The sequence below is a fragment of the Eulemur rufifrons genome, chromosome 11, assembly GCF_041146395.1.
Source record: "Eulemur rufifrons isolate Redbay chromosome 11, OSU_ERuf_1, whole genome shotgun sequence".
Lineage (NCBI taxonomy): Eukaryota > Metazoa > Chordata > Mammalia > Primates > Lemuridae > Eulemur > Eulemur rufifrons.
Window position 1 is genome coordinate 2,932,178 of NC_090993.1, and position 22,720 is coordinate 2,954,897.

The window sequence follows — 22,720 nt, forward strand, 5'->3', positions numbered from 1 at the left end:
TCTGGCCCCCACCCGAGAGCTGTGGGTGGTGAGCAGCTGCGTGTCTGTCTCGGGGGCCGGAGCAGAGCTCGCCCCAACCGCAGCCTTGCTGGGCTGTTCGCATCCAACTCTGGTGACCTTCCAGACTTCCTGGGACAGTTGTTATATTTTACTCCATTGACAGACAGTAAGCATTTTGGGCTTCATGGGCCATAGGTCTCTTTTGCAATTCCTGAACTCCGCTCTCGTAGCCAAAACCCAGCAGCCGTGGACCGTACGCGTGGAAGGGAATGAGCCGCCGTGTTCCAATTCGACTTTATTTACAAGCAGGCAGCGGGGCTGCATGTGGCCGGAGAACTGCGGTTTGCTGAGCCCTGCCCTAGAAGGACACTAGTCCTATTACGTGTCTTAATTTTTGGTCCAGAAAATGTGGTCACTTCACTTCTTACATAATTCTAAATTAGGGTCTTGGGTTTTTCTTGGGGGGGTGGCAAGCACCCATTAATTATTTGCATCTTTCCACGCAGGGGCCACACTGGGGAAGGCAGGCGGGCAGTCGGCCTGGGCAGGTGATTTTCCCACCACTCTGCTGAGAAGAACAGTGGGGGCCTCTCTGCCCAAGCCGGGTGGCCGTGTCCTATCTGCCTGGTGGCCTGTGAGGGACAGTTGTCTTCTGACGAAGGACGGTGGTGACACCAGGGCGGGAGCAGCAGCATTTATGGCTCTCGGATGCGCCTGACCCCGCTGCCCATCCTGCCCTGGACAGGCGCTTAAGACGTGGGGAACAGTTCTTAAAAATTACGCATTAGTGCACTTGCTTAGTTTCTCTTACTTTAACAAAAGATATTTAAGACTATTTTTATAGAATGTGTTTTCTGTTGTAAGAGGAGTATGTGTTCTTTGTAGAAAGCTTAAAGGCGTGAAGACCTGTCATCCCGCCACCCAGACGCTCTCTCTGTCACCTTCCTCCTTCCTCCCTGCAAAAGGAAGGGTAGGTGACGCTGGTTTTGACCTGCTTTTTTTCCCACATGGGAATATATACTACACTTTATTTGTCACTAGGCACCTCTCACGGTGTCATGCTAAATGGCGGTCTGGCCTTCCCTCCTGTGGCTGTGCCACTGTTCAGCTGACCACGCTTGGACAACGTTGTGACTTTTACATCCTTGTGGCCGAATTATCACACACATCCGTTTTCAAGGAAATGCAATTTGACAGGTTTTGGTGGGATTCTGGCATAGTCGCCAGGCAGGCTGGCCTGGGGGGGAGGAGGGGCAAGGGACCTCCGTGGCAGATGTGCCACGTGGGGCTGCGGCGGCTGAGGGCAGCCTGGGCCCCCCTTCAGTGCCTGCCCCGTGGCGGAGGCTCCGCTCCGCGGGCCGGCCCGGGCTCGCTGGCAGGGGCGGGTGGGCGCTGTTTCTCCTTCTCTTCCCCCGGGTTCTTGTCACGCTCAGTCGCCTTTGGAAATCGGCAGCACGGGAGGATGTTTCAGGACCTCCCTAGATGGAAGCCCGGCGTTGCCTGGGAGATTTGAGTGACGGTCCCTGTGTGTGACTTGAAAGGCCGAGGTGAAGGCCAAAGCCACACAAATTCATGGATTTTGGTGCGGAAGTTTAAGTCTTTCCCCGACACATACGTGCTTCTGAGTCCTTGGAGGAAACAGTCAATTGTTTCATCTTTCAAAGAGTGAAAAAAAGGAAAAATGTCAAGGATGTAAGGGAACATTTCTGTGCTCATGGAGGCCAGAAGGTGGGAATATTCGCGCCCAAAGTCAAAAGGCTGTTTGTGGCGGGGAGGGGACAGAAGGCCACTTGCCTGTTCCCCAGGGCCTCCCGGAGATCACAACACGGTCCTTGCCAAAGTGTGCTGGGAGTGACAGTCTTGAGAGCCCTTGGGGCTGGCACGGTGGGTCGGTGTCTTTAAGCTCATTTGCTTTGGATTTCTTTTTTCAGTTTCTTGAAGGAATAATGGACAAAGAAGGGGCAGGTGGAAGAATTTCTGCTTAAGGGCAAAGCCAGACTTTCTGAGAGAGGGTAGCAGGTGGAGACTCTTAGGAAGGGGCCTTGCTGGAGACTTCCTGCCTGGCCTCACACGTGGGCTCCTTTTCGCTCTCTCCCTCCAGAACTGGGGTTCTTAAGGTCCTGAGACAGCAGTGTCAGCAGTACCTGGGAACTTGCTGGAAATCCAGATTCCCAGACTCCACCCTGGACCTACAGAATCGGAGATTGCGGGGCTCAGCACGCTGGGTTCTAACTAGTCTCCCAGGTGGTTCGAGCAGGGGTGAGGCAGTTCCGGAATGGCAGGCGTTCTCGAACCGTGGAGGGACCAGCTGAGTTCATTTCATGTAACAAATGTTTATTACCTGTCTGTTCTGTGCCGAGCACCGTGGTGGGCACTGGAGAGACAGAGGGGGAGACAGATGCAGTCCTTGTCCCGTGGCTGACGCCTGGTCGGGGAGAGGGACAGTTTACACAGGCAGATTCAGAGCCTCTTCACTGCCGCCCTGGGGGGCACAGGGTACCGGGGCCGGGTTGGGGAAGGCTTCCCCGGAGTGGTGATGTCTGCACTAAGACCCGTGAGGAAGAGAGGGCGTGGGCTCCGTGTGCACAGGTGAGCAGGAAGAAGCCCCTCTGGGTTCCAGAATGGGGTGGCCGGGCCGGAGTTGGGGGAACGTGGCAAGTGTAGGGTTGGGGGGACAGGAAAGAGGCAGGTCATGAAGGTTCTTCCAGCCCCTTAGGGACCCTGGAGCAGGCACAATGCCTGGGAGTGATTTGATAGGATTTTCCTTTAATTTTTATTGTTTTGAGATAGAGTCTCATTCTGTCGCCAGGCTAAAGTGCAGTGGTGTCATCACAGCTTACTATGGCCTCCAACTTCTGTGCCCAAGAGATCCTCCTGCCTCAGTCTCCCAAGTAGCTGGGACTACAGGCATGTGCCACCACGCCTGGCTAATTTTTCTTTCTTCTTCTTTTTTTTTTTTTTGTAGAGACAGGGTCTTGCTGTGTTGCCCAGGCTGGTCTTGAACTCCTGGCCTCAAGCTGTCCTCCCGCCTCGGCTTCCCAAAGTGCTAGGATTACAGGTGGGAGCCATTGAGCCTGGCCAGGATTTTTCCTTCCAAAGTGCTGGCTCTGACCACGGCCCAGGGACTGCACCAGCAGGAGCGAGGCTGGGGGCCCAGTGGCAGTTGGGGGCTGTTGCGTGGCCCAGGTGGGAGCATCAGATGGTCCAGGGCAGGTGGGAGCAGCATTCCTCAGGGTGGGAGCCCTGGGAGGGTGGGGTAGGAGTGGTGAAGTCAGTTTGGGACATGCTGAGCTTGAGGGGCCCGTGGGAGGTGGGGTGCTGGGCTTGCAGCAGGTGGCTGGGGGGAGCTGCCCTCAAGAAGGCTGCTCCGTGTGGACTCTGCCCCGCTTCACACAGTCCCCAGAACAAAGGGCTTTCTGTGCCACTTGCTTTTGACTTCTTATACCAGCCCCCAAGGCTTCAGTGGCAGGTGTGACTAGGGAGAGACCAGAGGGGGGTGGACCCTTGGCTTCTGGGGACACAGACACCACTGCTTTGCCCGGGCAGGAGCTGGTCTTTGGTGCAGCACTGTCGTTACAAAGGGGCTTGAGCCACTGCGTGGTGAATCCACACGTGGTCCCGGCCGACTGTCGCAGAGGGGATGAGCAACAGGGGGTGAGTCCTGGCTGTGAAGGGGGGACTTGGGTGCGTGTGGGAATCCTCTCCTCGGGGTAAAACTTTCCCCACCACGTGGGTCTGGGGTGGACGGTGTGTGGTGCCTTTGTTTGCTTTCTGTCTGCCAGGGTTGCCCGTTGGCTTTTTTGAAAGAGCGCAGCTCATTTTCCTGCGGACACATCTTGTGTCCGGCCAGGGACGCACCCCTTGGTGGTTTTTAGTTTTGGAGACCAGATTTGAAGGTCCCCACGCCCCAGTGTCCAGCTAAGGTGTAGGTGGCAGGCCCGAGTCCGGAGTCCCCAGCGTGCGCGGGACGGCGTCTCTGCAAAGCTTTTTGGGAAGGTCAGAGTGAAGGTTCGACAGGAAAACGTCCTCACGTGGCAGGGGACGCCCAGTTCTTCAGTCTCTGTCCCTGGGGTGGGAAGCTGCGTTTGTTTATCTCTCTAGACAATATTTACTTCCTTTGTAGCAGTTGAGCACGTCAGGGCCGGAAGAGGGGCCTGGTGGGCCGCCCAGAGCCCTCCCCTGCCGAGCAGCGCGCTCCGTGTCAGCTTCTGGGGGTGGCGGAGCTGGCGTCCGGCCGTCTCCCTGGCACCTGTGCCCATTACAGACACAGGTGTCTACGTGCGGCTGCAGCCATGAACCCCCGGGGCCAGGGCAGGCTCACCCAGGACCTGCGGGGACTAGCCCAGAGCACGCGGGGCAGACGTCAGCCAGCGTGTGCTGGAGGGACAACTGGGTGACATTTGGATATAGTACCTAGCTAGTAGGCCCTGCCAGTGTGGGTGTCTGTCCCCCACCCCCCTGTTTGTTAATGTGTGGTCACCCGGAGCTTTCCACTCCTCAGGGGAGAGCAGGCAGGCGCTGAGGCCTGCAGGAGGCTTCCCTACCTAACGGGCAAGGAGCCGAACCTCCGGTTCTGTGTTCCTCCCAGGTGACACCCTGGAAAGCTCAGGGCCAGCGCACGAGGTGGGGGAGGGGGGCTGAGTGTATCGATGGCTCCAGTACTTGAGGATGAAACCGTGGTGTCGGGAGGGTTTTTAACTTGTGCATCAAATGTGTTTGGGGGCGTTTAGTTCTATTTGTTTAAAATCATGATGAAATTGCTTCCCGGTGTAGCTAAGTGCCTGGTCCTGGGTGCATTCCTGGAGCGGATTTGCAGCGAGGTTTCAGGAGAGTTGAATTCTGAATCATGTTGGGATCGTGGTGCGTTAGAAGTCGGGTTTTTGAGACCCAAGTTTTGAAAATGGAAGGTCAGAAAAGTTCTGGAAAAATACTTCCCTCTGGTGGTGGTTCCCCCTCCCTCCTCTCTACTCCTCTGAGGGCAGAGACTCCCTTGCAGAGCAGTACCCTGTGTTAAGCCCGGCATGGTGGTGCGCACCTGTAGTCCCAGGTACTTGGGAGGCTGACGCAGGAGGATCGCTTCAGCCCAGGAGTTTGAGGCTGCAGTGAGCTATGATGACTCCACTGCACTCCTGCCTGGGTGACAGAGTGAGACCCTGTCTGTGAAGAAAAGTCCCTGGTGTTGACGAGGGTGTGCACAGTTCACGGTGTAGGGTGAGGGGTCTGGGTGTGGCCCCCGCACAGTAAGTCGGTATATTTGCCAAAGGCGGGTGAGTGCAGGCTGTGGGTTTGAAATGCCCATCCATGTGTTAATCTCACAAACGACAGACTATTTATTAGCAACACATGTTTACTGGCCAACTGTGTGTATCGGTTCGAGAAAAACAGGTCTGGCCTCCCAGTCTGCAGGTAAGAGCATGTTTCTGGGGTGCTGTTTGCACGTGGTCAGGCCCCTCCTGCCAGGGGAGCTGGCTCCGGCCGTCTTTCCTCCCCGGACCTGGTGCCCGGTCTCTAGGGGGAGACTGGGTACCAATGGGAGTTTACTGGGAGGTCACTGGGAGTTCACAGGGTGTGGTGTGTAGTGAAACTTTAGTATGTGGTTATGATAACCTGGATGGAAAATTCTGGAGGATTAATAGTTTTAAGCCAAAAAAACAAAGTCTGAATTAAATATTAATAGATCTTAGGGGGAAGTTCTGAGGAAGACTGGACGTCAGGCATTTGGAATTTTCCAGCTTGCGGCTGTGGAAGACTCCTGTCTTGGTTATCTGGGTTGGGTTTAGAGATGAGCCGGGTGAAGGCCTGTTTCTGGGGACCCCTGGGGCGTGTGGTGTCGTGGATGCTCCTTCTGAGCAGATGTCCCCCTGCCTCTGCCGTGGCATGTCCCTGATGTCTCTGAGAAGCTGCCCCCCTCCCTCCGCTCTGTGGCCTTGGTGGGCGCTCCTCCCTCCCCACCCCCACACTGCGTGGTGAGTGACGTGTGTGTCAGGGCTGTCGGGAGCTGGCACCAGTCCCGTTTGAGCTTCACGTGCTCTTGCCCGGGTCCTGGACGCTCGCTCGCTCTGTGGGGCTGGTTGCTCCTTGCCGTGCGGGGCAGGAGCGCAGAGTGGAGCCGGGTCTGCGGTGGTACCAGGGGAAGGGCTGGGCCAGCCCCGTCCCGACTCCCGTCTGTTTCAAGGGTACAGTTACCGTCCCCAAACCTCCCCGGCTTAGATTGGGGTGCAGGCATTTGTGCCTGAGCAGTGCCCTGTCCCTGCGGAAGCGCCTTGGAGTTGGCGGGCTGAGCGTGCGGGGGGCAGCGTGATGCGGGCGCAGAGCAGGGCTGGGGTCCGACCCACGGCTGCCATCCGGAGCCGCCTGCCCTCGGCCGGTTATGAACCTCTCTGCGTTGGTTTCCCATTTGTAAGTGGGGTCAGTAACAGCCATGCCAGCAGGCCGTCTGTGAAGATCAGGAGATGTACGGAAAGCTCCCAGCCAGGGTGTGGTGGCCGCTGTCAGCTGGGGGTGAAGGTGATCTCTGAGGGCCGCTCATGGCCGGTCATCTTTAGTTCCAGGACCCCGTGCATCAGGGGCTCCTCCTTTTAAGTAAGAGTAGCTTGTCCCGTGCCCAGGGCAGAGCCCGTTCCTGCAGGGGTCCCTGGAGTGGCCGGGGTGTCCCCGTGCAGCGCAGGCGGGAGGGGCCTGACGTCTGCAGAAGTCCCGGGGTTCCGGTGAGGGACCCGCCAGTGCCCGTACATGGCCTTCCCCGTCTGAGCTGCTACTAATTAATGGGACAAGATCACATCCCAGGAGTCATCTCTGCGGCTGTCCCCTCCCTCCTGCTGGGCCACGCCTGTGACCAGTGTGTGTGGCTGTGACCAGTGTCCGTGCGTGGTGGCTTTCAGCTTCTCTGACCCTGGTCTACGTTAAGAAACGCATTTTACATTGGGACCCAATAGAGAGAGAACGACACACACAACCAAGGGGAAAACAAATTTCACGTGACCGTCCTACCCACGGCGCTCCTGACGCTTCCGTTGCCTGTCACTCCGTGTCGTCGGTCATTTGCTCGGGGAGCTGGTTAGACCCTCCCGAGCTGGCTGCGCTGCGGGTCCAGACTCAGTCTGCAAACACCGGCGTGGAGAGCGGCTGAAGCTGAGGGTGGCTGACGGGGGGAGGGGGAGGGGGTGGTGGGAAGGGGCTCTGGCTGTCCCTGGGTCTGTCACTGGGCAGCGGCTGGGAAGGGACGGGCAGCCCCGGTCTCCGTGGGTTCGGGTCGGAATAGCATGGCCTCGAGATGCTTTGGGAGCAGGATGCGCCCACCCCGACGTATGGTCTTGGTCCAGAGGGCAGAGCACTGCACGAGGAGTCTCTGCCCCCACTCAACGGCCCGGCTCTGCTGCAGACCACCCTGCCTCTGTGCCTCGGGTTTCCCACAGGGCGGTGTGAGGCCAGGTAGGAAGTGGCGACTCCACGGTCTCTCGTCCTGCCTGTGCCCCTGCAGCACTGGGGTCACCTGGAGTCTCCCTGGAGCCCCGGGCCCTCTCCTTTTAGTCAGCCTGGATCGGAAGGGACATCAGTGGGAAAACCAGATGGCCTTCTGCCCGGGGTTTGGCGTGGAGTGGGAGGGTGTGGGTTGGCCGGTGTGGCGTGGAGCCTGCCCTCACCCAGCCTCCTCTCTTCCAGCCCCGAAGGATGGCTGCCATGCTGGGGGACGCCATCATGGTGGCCAAAGGCCTGGCCAAGCTGACGCAGGCGGCCGTGGAGACCCATCTGCAGCACTGGGGCTTCGGCGGGGAGCTGCTCCTGGCGGCCAGGGCCCTGCAGTCCACGGCTGCCGAGCAGGTGGGCGCGTTCCTGGGGAGGGCGCAGGTAAGGAGCCCGGCCAGGCGGCGGGGGAGGGGGGTGCTGGCGGGAAGAGAGCTTGACCTGGAGCTCTTGGTGAGACCAGGGGGCGTGACCGTGGCAGCTGGTCTCCTTGTGCCCAGGACAGGGAGCCCCCCCCCCCACCGATGTGTCCCACTGTCCCCGTGTGAGGCTGTGGCTATGGTAACGGAATACCATAGACTGGTGGCTTAAATGACAAATGTTTCTTTCTCACAGTTCTGGAGGCTGGAAAGTCCAAGATTAAGGCCCTGGGAGATTTGGTGTCTGGGGAGGGCCCGTTTCTGATTCATAGATGGGCGCCTTCTCGCTGTGTCCTCACCTGGCGGAAAGGGGCAAGGCCGCGCTCTGGGGCCCCGATTAGAAGGACGTTAATCCCCTGAGGAGGGCTCCGCCCTCCTGACTGAATACCCCAGACGCCCCCACCCCCATATCACCCAGGAGCTGGGGCTGGGTTGCCACAGGTGAATTTAGGGGACACACACATGCAGTCCCTAAAGGGCCACCGTCAGCCTGGCTTAGCCTTCGAGGGCTCTTCCCCCTGGTCTGCGGATCTCCGCCAGGGCCTGGCCTTGTTCTCTCCCTCGTTTTGCTGAGGGTCTCTGGGCACCTGACGGGGGGGCTCTGCTCCTTCCCAGGTTGGCAGCTGGCACAGCCCTGCCGGGGACAGCGTCACCTCCGGCCTCTCCCGCCCCTCACGCCGTGGGGGGGAGATCACCTGCAGGAAGCCTCGCCGTCTCACACCCGGGGGGGTTTTAAGCACAGACGAGTGCTGGCGAGGCCCGTGCACACAGGGCTGGCCACACCGGAGCGCTGCCCGCCACGGTGTCCCCAGCAACTTCCCTGACAGTCCGAGGGGATGCGGAAGGGCGTGTGCACGTTTGGGTGCTCACATGTGTGTGTACATGTGTGTGTGTTCACATGCGTGTGTATGTGTGCGTGGGCACGTGCATGTTGGAAGTTGCATTACAGGGGCTCTGCCCTGCGGTTGGCCGACCTGGACAGAGGTCACAGTGCTCCTCCGGGCCATGAGGCCACCACAGCCCCCAGGCCTCTGGTCAGTCTCGGGTCCCCGGACCCTCCCCTCCTGCTCCGTGAGGATCCAGTTCGGACACGGCGACTCTCATGGCACACGTGTGCCTTGGGCTTCGGAAGTCTTTGTCCCTGTGATCTCTGAGCCTCGCCGCTGTCCTGGGACGGGGACAGGCCCGATGCTTCCCCGTTTCTCAGAGGAAACTGAGACTAAGCAGTTTGCTGCGAGACGCTGACTCCGTTACGTGACAGGACCGGACTCCTTGTCCTGCTCCTGGCCAGGACGCCCTGCTCGTGCCCTCCCGCTGCTGAGGCTGCCTGTGGCCTCCGCCGCCTCGTTTGGTGCCTTTTCCAGCGAGGAGCCGTTATTTCCCGTTGGATGTTCTGTGGGGGCTGCGGGCAGCGCGTGGGCCCTGGACTGGGTGACCCATGTCGGCTGAGCCAGGAATTCAGGCCTCGGGCTCCCTCTGGAAGGCGGCGCTGCTCTAACTGTAGCCTCCCTGGCACTGTCTCCCCCGCCCTGTGGCCCACATGACTCCGTGACGATGGGGAGCCCTATTTTCAGATGAGGAAGTGGCAGAGCAGGGTCAGGAAGTCACTCAAGGTCACTCCTGGTTCAGAAGTAAAAAGGACCTGGGTGCAAAGGTCAGGCCTCGGTGACGGCCACAAAGAAAACACCGTAGATCCCCTGCACCCCTGTCCCTGTACCCCGAGCTCCCAGGGACAGCCAGGCCTGGTCCTGGTTGGGACCACCTCTCCCATGAGAACTTCTTAAACGCAAGCCCCAGGCGACTGGCAGAAGCCATGTCTGCTGTGAGGGGCTGTCCCCTGTGCCCCCCTCTGGCTCGGAGCTTGTCCCCTCCTTTGCCCGGGTTCACCCTCCCCAAAGCTCTGGAGGCCCCTCCTGGGCCTTGATTGGCAGGTGAGGAACTTGCCGCTGGGGACTGGTGGGCACCTGGCCTGGCCCCAGCTGGGCAGTGGTAGGTGCCCAGTGACCTGCCCGACCACACAGCAGAGGCCTGGCAGAGCCAGGGCTGGAGCCCAGGTCCCGGCTCCCGGGCTGGGAAGGTGCCGGGGGCCTTGGGCGTAGCATGGTTGTAACTCTGGAGGTCGGAGAGGGCAGGAGGGCGGCAGCGTGCTGTCCCGTGCAGCGGGACAGACACGGGGGAGCTCGTGGCTCGCTCTCGCGCCCCTCACGCTGGCCTTGCTCCCTGCAGGCTCAGGACAAACACGAAGAGCCTTTTGTGGAGAACTTCGAAGACCGGGAAGCAGAGTTCCAGTTCTCAGGCCCGCAGGCAGCGGGAGCCCCCGCCGACTTCTCCACCGACCCATCACTGGCGTCCCCGGGTCACGCCCAGGGCCCAGCCCCTGCCTACGGTGCCAGCGGACCCTTTAGGGAAGCCGGGCTCTCGGGCCAGGCCACCTCCCCTCTGGGCAGGGTCCACGGGAGACTCTTTGCAAACCCCACAGACTCATTCTGCGCCACCGGCTTTCAGCGGAGGTTCTTCCACCAGGACCAGTCCCCTGTGGGGGGCCTCACGGCCGAGGACATCGAGAAGGCGCGGCAGGCCAAGGCCCGCCCCGAGAACAAGCCGCACAAGCAGGTGGTACGTCCGGTGGCCTTGGCCCCGCCTTGGGAACTTGGGGTGCTGCGGCCTTTTAGGAACAGGGGCCTCTTCTTGGCGGGTGCTCCAGGTGGAGCTGCTGCCTTTGGGGGCGGAGGGGCAGTGGGGGCGCAGCATGAACCCCGCAGGTCCCTTTCTCCTGTCCCTTCAGCTCAGCGAGCAGGCCCGGGAGCGGAAGGTGCCGGTGACGCGGATCGGGCGGCTGGCCAACTTCGGAGGTGAGGTGGCTGCGGGCGCCTGGCAGCCCCACCTGCCCCGCCCGGTGGAGCGGGGGCTGCCCTGGGGTCTGCGTGGAGGGGGGCGTGAGTGGGGGCCCAGCCATGTCCCAGGGAAGGGGTTGGTGGAGTAGGCGGCATCAGTCATTGGACTGATGGACGCACAGCGCAGCCAGTCCAGGAAAGAACGTGTTATTCCGGCTCTAGCAGTGAACTCTGGTCCCCCTGCCTCCCCCGGAGGTTCTCAAGCTGTGGGCTGTGACCCCTGGCTGGGACCTGAGGGCTGGCAGAGGTGGGGGGTGTCCACACCCCCGTGGTGGGTCTCTGTGCGCCGCCCTGCTGGCGTGGTGCCCCTTGCTGTCCCCAGCTCTGCTCTGGCCACCCCTCCGGGAGCGGCAGGCAGGGACAGCAGCCTGGCGTGCCTGGGGCACGTGCCACCCGTGCTCTTCTGGGCGCCCTTGGCAGCAAGACCGGTGCGCTCCAGATACGAGAGCAGTTCTGCGCCCTCCGCCTGGGCGCGGGAGCGCAGTTTCTGCTTTCTCAGGAACGTTCTTGAAAACCGGGGGCTTTTCTGCCTATTTCTCCCCCTCGGGCTCCTTGCTGGGGAGGAGGGTGGCTGTTACCCTCTTCAGATACAGACGAGGAAGCTGAGCCAGGAAGTCGCCGGTCGCCCGGGGCATGTGCTTGCTGGTGACGGTGACAGCCCTGGGACGGGAGCCCAGGCCCGGGTCGCGCACTTGGAAGTCCCGGCCTGACCAGGCGCCACCGAGTGGCCCTTGGAGGGGCTGTTAGGTCTCCCCCTCCCCCAGCAGCCCCGTTCTGGGAACTGAGGGTCAGATCCTCAGAACTTTCCAGAACAAGCCACAGGGAACGCCCCTCCCCCTTTCCTGTTCCTCCTGCTGTGCTGGGCGGCTGGAGGACGCCAGGTGGAGACAGAGAAGGGGGACGGATTGCTGAGGTTCCGGAACACCCGGAAGCCAGGGACAGGGTCCCGTCCGCTGCCTTTCCACGTGGGCTTTCCCGTCCCGGGTCGGAGGGTCGGTAGCGGCGTTGGTGACAGTGAGGCGTAGGACGGCGCGCTGGCACGTGGTCAGTGCCGTGGAAGTGACGCTGCTGTTAGGCGTAGCTTTGCCCCTCTCTGCTGCAGAGACCCCGAGCCTTGCTGTGCGCTTGCGTCTGCAGCTCCGGGCAGGTGAAGCCACAGCCACGGGGACGTGACTGTCACCGCCTGGGAGTGCTTTTCGCTCAGCCTGTGTGGGAAGGGCCCTGTTTGCTGGTGTTTTATTTTTCTCCTCTTTTAACCTCTGGTGTCTGTCTGGGCAGAAAGCCAGGTGACGGCTCAAGAGCAGGCCTTGTTTGGCTCTGGCGACCTCCAGACGTCACACGGGGCAGCCTGGGCCGCTGGCCCCGTGTGCTCCTGCCCAGGGCAGGCCCTGCTCCCTGCTGCTTCCCCAGTCCTGACTGCAGGGCCTCCTTTTGTGGAAGAAACGTCTGGAACTCGCTTGGAACGGGCCAGGAGGGAAGCCAGGCTGCTGACGGTGGCTTTAGAGCCCAGCGCGGGCTCCGTGGCTGGTTCTCCCGCAGGACCTCCTCGCCGGCCCCTGGGGACGTGGATCAGAACGGGGACAGGCGTGCCCCGTCCTGACGGGCTCAGGGTGTGAGCAGGGGGGGGGACCTGGGGAGTGCCAGACTGTGGCATCTGTCTTCCCGGAGTCGCCTCCGGGTACCAGCTGGGTCTGGCTGAGGGAAGGGCCCAGCCTGGGCGTCCTGGGAATGGGGTTAAGCCAGGGCCTGGTGGGCAGGGTGGTGGCCCGTTTGTTCTGGGTTCACTGAGCAGGAGCTTTAGAGGCCAAGGTCAGGACTGCCGGCCGGCTGGGCTTGTTCCCACCACCTGCTGTGGGGGTCTGTCCGTCCGTCCGTCTGTCCGCAGTGCCTTGGCCTGTGCCAGGCTGGTCCTGAGGGAGGTGTAGGGCCACGGAGGAGCCTGAGGCCTCCCCTGTGGAATGTTCCTTCGGTGGTTTGTTTAATAATGAGTCCTTTCCATGGGCGAGCTTTGGCTCCACCTGGGAGCTGAGCAATGGCGGGAGAATCATCTGACGGAGCCTTTGAAGGGGTCCAGCTGGGCGTGGGGGGGACACACCTCTGCCCGCAGGAGGAGGGAGGGGGAGGGGCTCGGCTGGCCCAGCCACAGCGCTGGCGCTGGCGTCGTCTGGATCGCCGGGCTGGACCACCCGCGGTGCCGTCTGCCCCTCTGTAGGCTTGTGTTTGGACCCGCTCCAGGCAGGGAAAATCTCGATCCGAGACACTGGTGAAGGCCGCTGAGTGTGGAGATTGATGTGGCCGTTATGGGCGGGGCGGGGCGGTGTTAATGTTTAATCGGGGACTCTGGCTGCCAGCTCTGCGCCCGTGAGCTCTGCGGGGTGTGCAGAGAAAACACGCTGGCGTCCCCGCCGGGCACCCAGACCCTGGCGCCTCCATCCCAGCACACACGGTGTCCCTGAGGGGGTGTCTTGTCACACTGAAGGCCATTTACACATGACCACGGCAGCTTCTGTGATGGCCGGAGCTGGGCTCATTCTGCCCCACGGTGCCACGCGGGGGCCGCTGGCCACGCCACGCCGCGCCACGCATTTGGTCTGTGGCCGTTCCGCAGTGACACGTGCTGTGCGTGTGACACGCACACGGGGCTCGGAGAGTCAGTGCAGGACACACACGTGTGAAATGTCTATGATAGTCTTTATATCGATTACGTGTTGAAATGATGAGGTATTGGGTTAAGTAAAACACATTAGAATTCATTTTACACGTTCTTCTTGCCTTTTTCAGTATGGCCACTAGAAAATTTAAGATGATACATGTGGCTCACATTATATTCCTTGTGCTCAGCACGAGTCTCCCTTTTGGGCAGGAGTGATGGTACCGATGGCCCTGGTACGGCGTCGCCGTGTGTCCGGCCACGTGAGCACGCTGACTACGTTGTTCAGTCCCCACGGCGGCCTGCGGGCCGGAGCTGCCACGGCGGGAGGCGCCGGGGCTGCACTGCTGCCCGGTGGCCACTAAAACGTGTTGCAGAAACGTTTTTTGAAATGGAATTATCTTCTTTTGATTTAAAAAATTTTTCTCATTAAATAAACTTTTCAATAAGTTCAATATTTCTCATAAAAGTAATGCATAATCGGTGTGGAAAATTTGGCAACGTAGACGTATGTGCTGGTTTCCTTGCCCTGTAAACAGGGTGCCCGGTGGGGTGTGGCTGGGGCGGTGCCTGGCCCCGGATGCTAGAACGGGGTTTACAGTGAGAGGACGTTGGTCCCAAGTGAGGCGTGGCCTCAGCAGCACCTGCCGGGCTCCTGTGGGGGCCTGGGGGCGTCTCCTGAACAGCTGGGATCACCCGGTGATTGATTTTGGACAGGTGAGGTGCTAACCAACTTGGCTTTAGATTTCAAAAGGTGGGGAGGCAGGGGCTGGCACCCCGTGGCCCCCAGACCACAGTCGGTGTCTGCCAGCCCGGAGGGCAGGTGGGTCAGGGGGCCTCACACTTCTGAGCCCTGGGAGTCCCCAAGAGCTTGGGTTGGGGACATCCTATCATTTACAAAATGTTCCGACTGCCACCGCGGTGCCTGTGGCGGTGCCGTTCCTGCTACGGCGAGTCAAAGTTCTGGATTATTGGAGGCTCTTCGTGCAGATCTGAAGTGGCCGGTGGCATTTTGGGGGTGCCCTGTGTTGTTGGAATGTCCTGGCCCCCGGACCATCGCTGGTCCCTGTTCCCATGGGTGCTGGGGCCTTCCCGAGGGCCTTCCCGAGGAGCTTCCCGGCTTGTGCTACTTGGGGTGTCGGAGCCTGTGGATTATCAGGGGTGGGGTGGAGGGCACGTGAAGCTTTTCCACAGGAAATGTCTACCTGGAACCAAATGTCAGCTTAAAATGACAGGTGTGTACCTGCCACCCGTTTTACCCACTTTCAACATGCTGGCGAGTCCGAGAGGGTGCCTGGGGTGAGCCGCATCTGCCCTGAACGTCCCCCTCCCTGCAGGTCTGGCCGTGGGTCTGGGCTTTGGGGCCCTGGCTGAGGTTGCCAAGAAGAGCCTCCGCCCTGAGGACTCCACAGGTGAGTTGGGCCCTTGAGTGGGAGGGGCAGCGTGGCCCTGGGAGGTGCCAGCCCTTCAGCCCCCGCCCCACCTGGGCCCTGGGAGTGTCGGCCACCAGGGGCCCACTCGGCATGGCTTCCAGGGTGCCCTGGGGTGTGACCTGTCCAGATGGATCTGCCTGCATCAGAGGCTTTGTGGCTGGAAGGCCACTCCGCGCCAGCCCTGAGTGGTCACCCAGCCCTTCCTGGCTCCTTGTGGCTGTCCGCACACCCCTGCACACCTGCATGCACCCCTTTGCTCTGCACTAGCTTCCTGCCCTGCTTGCCAGGGTGCTGCTGGGGCCCCAGGCGGGCGAGGGGTGTGGGTGGCTGGGGTGGGGGAGGGGTGCACTTCTGGGACCGACCCCACTGGGTCCTCCTCACCGACTCAGTGACCTGGGGAGGCCGTAACCTCTGCCTCTGCAGTCCAGGGTCAGGTGAGAATCGTCGCCCCACCTAGTGCAGGTGGCCGCTGTGCCTGGGCCTCTGCGGGAAGGTTCTGCACCGCGGTGCCCTGCAGAGCGGGCGGTGCTGGCTGCCCGTGGGGTGCAGACTCCCCAGGCGTGGGGTGGGCCGGCGGTGTGAGGTCTGCCCGTGGGGCTGCCCTGCAGGGGGGCCTGGGCTGTGGAGCAGCCAGTAGAGCCATCTGCTTGGCGGGTTTCTCGGGACGAATTTGCAGTTCTACTCCGGGTGCCCCGGCCGGTGGCGCATTCAGGGCTGTCAGCTCAGTCTGGCGTCTCGTACCTCCACCCCCGGTGACACCTGCTGTCCTGCCGCACTGCAGCCCCCAGCCCTGGCTGCCAGGACGGCCTCCCCTTCACCACGAGCCCATCCCCACAGGCCCTCAGGGACAGGAGACCCAGGGACACGGGGCACCACGGATGTCCTTGGAGGGGGCCAGAGGACAGAGGGTTTAGCGAGGGTATTTTTAGTGTTGGTGCTGAAAGCCCTTGGGAGATGAAGCCTGGGTTTCTTGGGAAGGAGCCGGCAGCCTTCCCCGGGCACAGCAGCCCTGCGCCCTCCCCGCCGGGCTGGCAGCTCTCTGTCCTGCCTTGCCCAAGCAGGGCAGAGGCCAGGCTGGCTCTAAGGTTACAGCTGGTGTCCTTTGTCAGAGACAGTGGCGACCCCATGCTGGGGGGTCAGGGGCTCAGGCACCGTTAGGCCTGAGAGTAGGACCTGGGGCTCAGGCCAGTATGGGGGTGGTCCTGGAAAGCCCCCAAGCTATGCTCTCATCTTGACTTGGGGGCTGCCAGTGTGCCCTGGGCCCATCCTGGCTGCCCCAGGTCATTCTCACAGCCGGCCATGCCCGGGGCGGGGGACGTGCCTGCTGCCTGCCAGGTTGGCCGGCCAAGCCCAGATGGGGTGGGGGGAGCGGGGTGTGGAGCCTGGAGATGGGCCCCGTGCTGGGATTTTGCCCATCACCCTCCGAGCCCCCGCGACGGCCGCGGTGACCCCTCCTGCCCGCAGGGAAGAAGTCCGTGCTGGATTCCAGCCCCTTCCTGTCGGAGGCGAACGCGGAGCGCATCGTGCGCACGCTCTGCAAGGTGCGCGGGGCGGCGCTGAAGCTGGGCCAGATGCTGAGCATCCAGGGTGAGCGGCGGGGGCGGCGCCCAGGCCGGGACGGTGGCGCGGCTCGGGGGCGGGATGGGGGTGCGCCGGGGGCGTTTTCTGGCTCCTCTGGTTTGAACTTAGCCTGGGAGGCTAGACCGGGGGGGGGGGGATGTTTAAAAAAACTGTCACACGTGGGAGCCCACCGTGGTTTTCCTTGCCTTTCCGGGTGTTTGATACGACCCGTGGCTGTCCTGGCATCGCGGCAGTGGCTGAGGGTCCAGCTGTGTGGGGCCTCGGAGCCAGAGGGGGCTCACAGGCGTGCATGGCATGGCGCTGGGGACGTGGGTGTGTGACCGCGGGAGGGAGGGCTGGAGGAGGCGGCAGTGGCCCCGAGAGCAGAGCCGGCACTGGGGGAGCCTCCGCGGTCCCCAGCACGGGGGAGGGGGCGCGAGGCTGGCACTGAGTGGGGACGTTGGAAAGCACGTTCATCCTCGGGGGGCGGCTCGCGAACTGGCCAGGGTTAGGCCAGGAGGCGTCAGCACGCTGGTGGCCGTGGCGAGGCCGTGCGACGCCGCCGGGGTCGTGCGCTCGGCTCAGGCTTTCTGGAAGGGTCGCGGGCAGGACGGACCTGGAGTCCGTCAGCCCTCAGGTCCCGGAGCTCCAGGAGTCCCCCAGCTTGTCACTTACCCCAGGAAAGCCTCAGGCGGGGTCGGGGCTGCGCCAGGGGAGAAAGGGACGCCGGGTATGAAAAGAGTTCTCCGGAGGTGGTCAGATAACGGGTAACTATAACATTTTACTATGTTTTCTAGACTTTTCTTTTATAACCATAAAGAATTACACATGTTCCGTCTAAAAAGCGCACTTTCTCGGGTTGCAGGTGTGAGTTCAGGGTCCCCAGCTGTGCCCTGTGGCCAAGGGGCCACCGCTCACGTGCTGGGACGCGCGTCCCCAGGGCGCCTGGCGTCTGTCCCTGGATGGAGCTGTTGGCTCAGTGTCGCTGCTGAGGCCCCTGGTCCACGTGCCGGGTGGGAAAGAGGCTCCCCGGGCGCGCGGAGGACTCGGGGCGGGGCCTGTCGCGCGTCGTCTCTGAACCTGGGGTCCAGCGCGGGGAGGGCCGAGGCGGCGGGAGCTCCGGAGGCCGCGCTGTGCCAGGCGTGGTCGGTGGTGGCTCCGCTCCTGGCCCCTGCGCTGTCCTCAGCGGTTGTCCCTGGGCCCTGACGCCCCTCCTGCCTTGCAGACGACGCGTTCATCAACCCGCACCTGGCCAAGATCTTCGAGCGCGTGCGGCAGAGCGCGGACTTCATGCCGCTCAAGCAGATGACGGTGAGGCGGCGCGGGGGCATCCGGGGCTGCGGCTGCTTCTCGGGGGTCCCGGGAGGCGACGCTGTGCTCACGGCCCCTCCTCGGCCTTTCCCTGCAGAAAACTCTCAACAACGACCTGGGGCCCAACTGGAGGGACAAGCTGGAGTACTTCGAGGAGCGACCCTTCGCCGCGGCTTCCATCGGGCAGGTGCACCTGGCCCGCCTGAAGGGTGGCCGCGAGGTGGCCATGAAGATCCAGGTGGGTGCCCTGGTGTATGTGTGCATTTGTCCCCACGGGGGCCACAGAGGGTCTCCATATTCTGTCTGTCCCCAGCACCCGGTGGGCACTGGAAGCTCCCGTGTTTTCCGAATGAGCGACTGGGGGTTGGAGCGGCCTCCCAGCAAGCTTAGCTGGGGGGTGGGGTGGGGACAGGACACAGGCGACCGTCTGCCTTTGGGGGCCTGAGCTGGTGGCTGTCCTGGAGCTGGGGTGGGGGTAGAGGATGAGAACGAGGTCGGGAAGGGCCAGGCGTCACGGCAGCGGGACCCCCGTCTGCCTGGGATGACACCCCCTCCCCCCGCAGTACCCCGGCGTGGCCCACAGCATCAACAGTGACGTCAACAACCTCATGGCCGTGCTGAACATGAGCAACATGCTTCCGGAAGGTCTGAGGCTGGGCTGTGGGTCAAGGGCGAGCGTGGGTGGCAGGTGCTCAGGACGGGCTCTGGGGACGGGGGACCCCCTCCTCCAGGAGCCCCCGCCCACCCTGGTGTCCTCCCTGGCCAGGCCTGTTCCCTGAGCACCTGATCGACGTGCTGAGGCGGGAGCTGGCCCTCGAGTGTGACTACCAGCGGGAGGCCGCATGCGCCAAGAAGTTCAGGTGCAGCTCCCGGCCGTCCCCTGCCGGATTCCCGCCGGGGTGGCAGAGGGGCACTTTGGGCTCTGTTGGGGGTGGAGACCCCTCCCGCTCTGAGGGGCAGATGGCTGGGGTCCCAGCCTGGGCCCGTAGCTGCCTCCGGCCCAGAGCAGCTCAGGGTCCCCCTGCCTGGTGGCTGTCCCCACTGGGGACAGTCTGTGGCCCTTATGTGACCGCCCGCCCCCACCCAGGGAGCTGCTGAAGGACCACCCCTTCTTCTACGTGCCCGAGATCGTGGACGAGCTGTGCAGCCCCCACGTGCTGACCACGGAGCTGGTGACCGGCTTCCCCCTGGACCAGGCAGAAGAGCTGAGTCAGGAGATTCGGAACGAGGTGTCTGTGGGGTGGGACGGGGTGGGGGCGGGGTGTCCCTGCTGTGCACGCCCTGCGGTGCTCCTGGTGACAGGGGTGGGAGCCAGGGGACTTAAGGGGCCAGGAGGGAAGCTGCTACCTTCTTCCACCCAGGTGACACTGGGAATCTAACAGTCACCTGGGCCGAGGGCGCCGGGTCACCGGGCGCTGCCTGACGCAGGACCCCGCCCTGTCCCTAGATCTGCTACAACATCCTGGTCCTGTGCCTGCGGGAGCTGTTCGAGTTCCACTTCATGCAGACGGACCCCAACTGGTCCAACTTCTTCTACGACCCCCAGCAGCACAAGGTGAGCCCCCTCCCCGCCCAGCGCATCGCTGTGACGGGCGTGGGAGCCCCTGGCCGGCCCTGGCCCAGGGACGTCAGCAGAGCGAGGGGCTGCAGTATCTGGGGGGTCCTAACTCGGCCCTGCAAGAGACCCACCCCCTGCTCTACTTGCCCCTGCCAGCCCCACACCCCGTCCTGGACTAGAACCTTCCCCTGGTGTCTCCACCCCAGGTGGCGCTTTTGGACTTCGGGGCCACACGGGAATTCGACAGATCCTTTACTGACCTCTACATTCAGGTACAGTCAGGAGCACGGCCCCGGCCCTGGCCCCGGTTTTTCCGAGGCTGGGACAGGATGCTGGGGACTCTGGGCCTGGTGACTGCGTGGGGGCTCACAGGCCAGGGGCTTGCAGAGGGCGGGGAAGGACGAAGGTGGGGCAGGCGGGGTTGGCACTTGTCTCCTTTTCTGTCCTGCCCCACGGGTCCCCTCCTGTGCTTCTGCCCAGATCATCAGGGCCGCGGCCGACAGGGACCGGGAGGCCGTGCGGGCCAAGTCCATAGAGATGAAGTTCCTCACGGGCTACGAGGTCAAGGTGAGCAGTGTCCCCGGGGCCAGGGCGCCGTCGGCGGGGAGGGCAGGCCTGGACTGCTGTTCCCTTTGGAACCAGAAGTGGAACCTCAGTGTGTAACGAGCGAAGGCGCAGGGACAGCCACTCCTGGCATCTCCCCAGCGCGGGGGCCTCACAGGCTAAGTGCCGGCCCGGCCCAGCCCGGTGCCTGTGCTCTGTGCCATCTGCCAAGGGGCTCCTGTTTCTGCCCCCCGCTGTCGCTCTCTGAGAGCCATGTCGGCGCGAGCTGGAGCGCGGTGGCCGGGAGGGGAAGCCCTGGACACCCTTGTGCAGCCTCACTGGGGAGGGTGAGGAGAGGGGAGAAGCGTCACAGTCTGTGTTCCTGTCACCCGGAAGCCGCTCAGAGCAGCACCTCTGCTTGACAGTGGGGAGGGGGCTGGGATCTAGGTCCCGTCCAGGGTGCCATGGTAGGCAAGTTAGCGTCCGAGCTGCCCGGCGTGGCTGCAGGAGGAAGCAGCTCGTACTCACCCCAGAAGCCCTCAGTCTCCTCGCGGCGGCGTCCCTGGGAGCTGCCCTGGCCCTGGCCCTGGCCCTGCCACACTGGCTCAGTCACTTCTCAGGTTCCTCCGTGAGCTGCCACTTCCCTGGGGCAGACGCCCAACGCCGGGCTCTGTCCCGGGCAGGCTCGCAGGTCGTGCGTGGCAGGTGGGCACCAGCTCGGGCCCATGAACTCTGTCCTTTGTGGCCAGAAGAGTGTCTTGTCAACACTCTGCAACCGGTGCCACTGCGCGGGCTCCTACTCTGCCTCCGCCCCCGGCCCCCGGCCCCAGCGCTCCCTGTGGTCTCACGTCAGCCCGGCTCACACGAGTGTTGCCTTCCCCGCCCGTCGCCATTTCTTAATCTGGTTAAAAACAAAACGCTCCCCTGCCCGCCACTCCCTCCACTTCTGAGCGGAGCTTTCAGTGCTCGCGCGTGGCCTGGGGCACCGAGGGAGGAAGCCCGTGGCCGTGTGGAAGGTTCTGGAAGCCTGTTCCCTTCACCCTTCCTGTCCTCCCCCCAGGTCATGGAAGACGCCCACCTGGATGCCATCCTCATCCTGGGGGAGGCCTTTGCCTCCGACGAGCCCTTCGACTTCGGCACCCAGAGCACCACGGAGAAGATCCACAACCTGATCCCCGTCATGCTGAAGCACCGCCTCGTGCCCCCGCCCGAGGAGACCTACTCCCTGCACCGGAAGATGGGGGGCTCCTTCCTCATCTGCTCCAAGCTGAAGGCCCGCTTCGCCTGCAAAGCCATGTTCGAGGAGGCCTACAGCAAGTACCGCCAGCGGCAGGCTGGGCAGCAGTAGCCGCGGACGCCGGGGCTGCGGGTCGCGCCCGGGCCGGCCCCGCGGGGACGCCCCGTCCCTCACGCAGGCCACTAGGGACATGGTGTCGATGCTTTGCTTGACCCCACTGCCCAGCACGAGATGGGGGCCGGTTCTGCTGGGCATCTGGGGGCGCTGCCGGGAGCCCCCGGGCCCGCGCTTCACACGGTTTTCACGGCTACACACGGGGTTGCAGGATGGGACTTGCAGGAATGAAACAAAACTCCGCTGCTCTGTCGGCATCTGCCGTTTAAGCGTCCTCTGAGATAACTCTAGATAAAAGGGCAGTTTTGTTTTCTTTTTCCTAATATGAATGTTAGGCAGAAATGAGAGTACTTCTTCGAATCTGTCCCCAAAACAAAAACAGATTAAGATTTTTGGATTTTGTCAACTGTAGTGCAAGGTTTGTGTGTCTATGTGTTTCTAGAATGCGATTTGTTTCCCGCCCGCTTGCCCTCCAGCCTGGGGTCTGAGCGGGCGCAGGGCCGACACGTGCCACTCACCCTCGTGGGGCCCGGCCTGCTCGGGCGGCTCCTGCGCTCTGCTGACGGCTGAATGTTCCAGACCATCGCTGCCTCACGGGGAGGGGTCGGGAGCAGCAGGCCGGGGACCCGAGACACATACCTCGTCTGCTGCTGGCAGGTTCCTCCCCGCCAGGGCCACTGCCAGAGGAGACGCACCGCTGTCACTCGTTCTACCAAAGGGTCATCACAGGCTCTGAATTTTTGTACAAGTCTTACAATTATCTTATGGTTTCAAGTCAATAAAAAAAGTGCTTTGGTGATTGTGCCATTTTCTGTGCTTTGTGAATTTTGGGGACCGCTGACCCGTACCTTCCAGCATCGTGGCGGTTCCTTCCCGATCAAGCGTTCTCTGCCGCGATGGTGACAGCGGAGGTTGGCATCGCGGCCTGCTCGCAAGGCTTGCACCTGTCCCCACCGTGAGGTCCTCGGTCCCCGAATGTGGACGGCTCAGCCACATTCATTGTAAGAGGAGCAGGGCCGGGGAGGCGGGGGGTGGGGGGTGGAAGGAGAAGCTGCATTGTCACTGTCCCAGCCCCCTTCAGGCTCCACAGTGGTGACGTTGGCAACTGTGACACCTGCCAGCTGGGCCTGCACCACAGGGGGACCTTCTAGAGGCCAGCTGCAGGTGAGGACCGTTTCCCGAAAAGTGCCTTTTCCCGGGGCTAACTCGACTCCTAGGTAATGGGGACACTCTGGACACTCAGGTGGGGCCTCCCAGCAGCCCCCAGCACCCGCAAGTGCAGGTGCAAAGACCACCGTGCTCCAGAAGGGGTCCTTGGAGGGGTTTCAGGCTTCACTTTACTTTCTGAGATTGGGGACTGCGGCGCAAGGGACAGGCCAGGTTTGGGAAGGATGGAGGGGCCTGGTGGGCTCCCCGAGGCCACCTGGCTTGGCTGGCAGGGGTGTCCCCAGGCCACGTCAGCTCCCCTGCTAGAGCTCTCGGGCCCTCTGAAAGGCTGGGGTGCTCTTTGGCAAATGCCCTGCCCTGCTCAGAGCCA

At 62.5% G+C, this 22,720-nt stretch overlaps 1 protein-coding gene across 1 annotated transcript in view; it reads left to right on the top strand.

The window, feature by feature from the left end:
* COQ8A (coenzyme Q8A) overlaps positions 1–21,982 on the top strand; it is a 32,269-nt gene extending 10,287 nt beyond the window's left edge. Inside the window, exons 2-15 of the mRNA XM_069484517.1 lie at positions 7,663–7,848; positions 10,110–10,499; positions 10,669–10,735; positions 14,765–14,839; positions 16,325–16,447; positions 17,646–17,731; positions 17,829–17,969; positions 18,295–18,376; positions 18,498–18,591; positions 18,819–18,960; positions 19,179–19,286; positions 19,496–19,561; positions 19,770–19,856; positions 20,893–21,982. Coding sequence (XP_069340618.1) covers positions 7,672–7,848; positions 10,110–10,499; positions 10,669–10,735; positions 14,765–14,839; positions 16,325–16,447; positions 17,646–17,731; positions 17,829–17,969; positions 18,295–18,376; positions 18,498–18,591; positions 18,819–18,960; positions 19,179–19,286; positions 19,496–19,561; positions 19,770–19,856; positions 20,893–21,180 — 1,926 coding nt within the window. The 5' untranslated portion in view covers positions 7,663–7,671 and the 3' untranslated portion in view covers positions 21,181–21,982. The remainder of the gene's footprint in view (positions 1–7,662; positions 7,849–10,109; positions 10,500–10,668; positions 10,736–14,764; positions 14,840–16,324; positions 16,448–17,645; positions 17,732–17,828; positions 17,970–18,294; positions 18,377–18,497; positions 18,592–18,818; positions 18,961–19,178; positions 19,287–19,495; positions 19,562–19,769; positions 19,857–20,892) is intronic.
* The last annotated feature ends 738 nt before the right edge of the window (positions 21,983–22,720 follow it).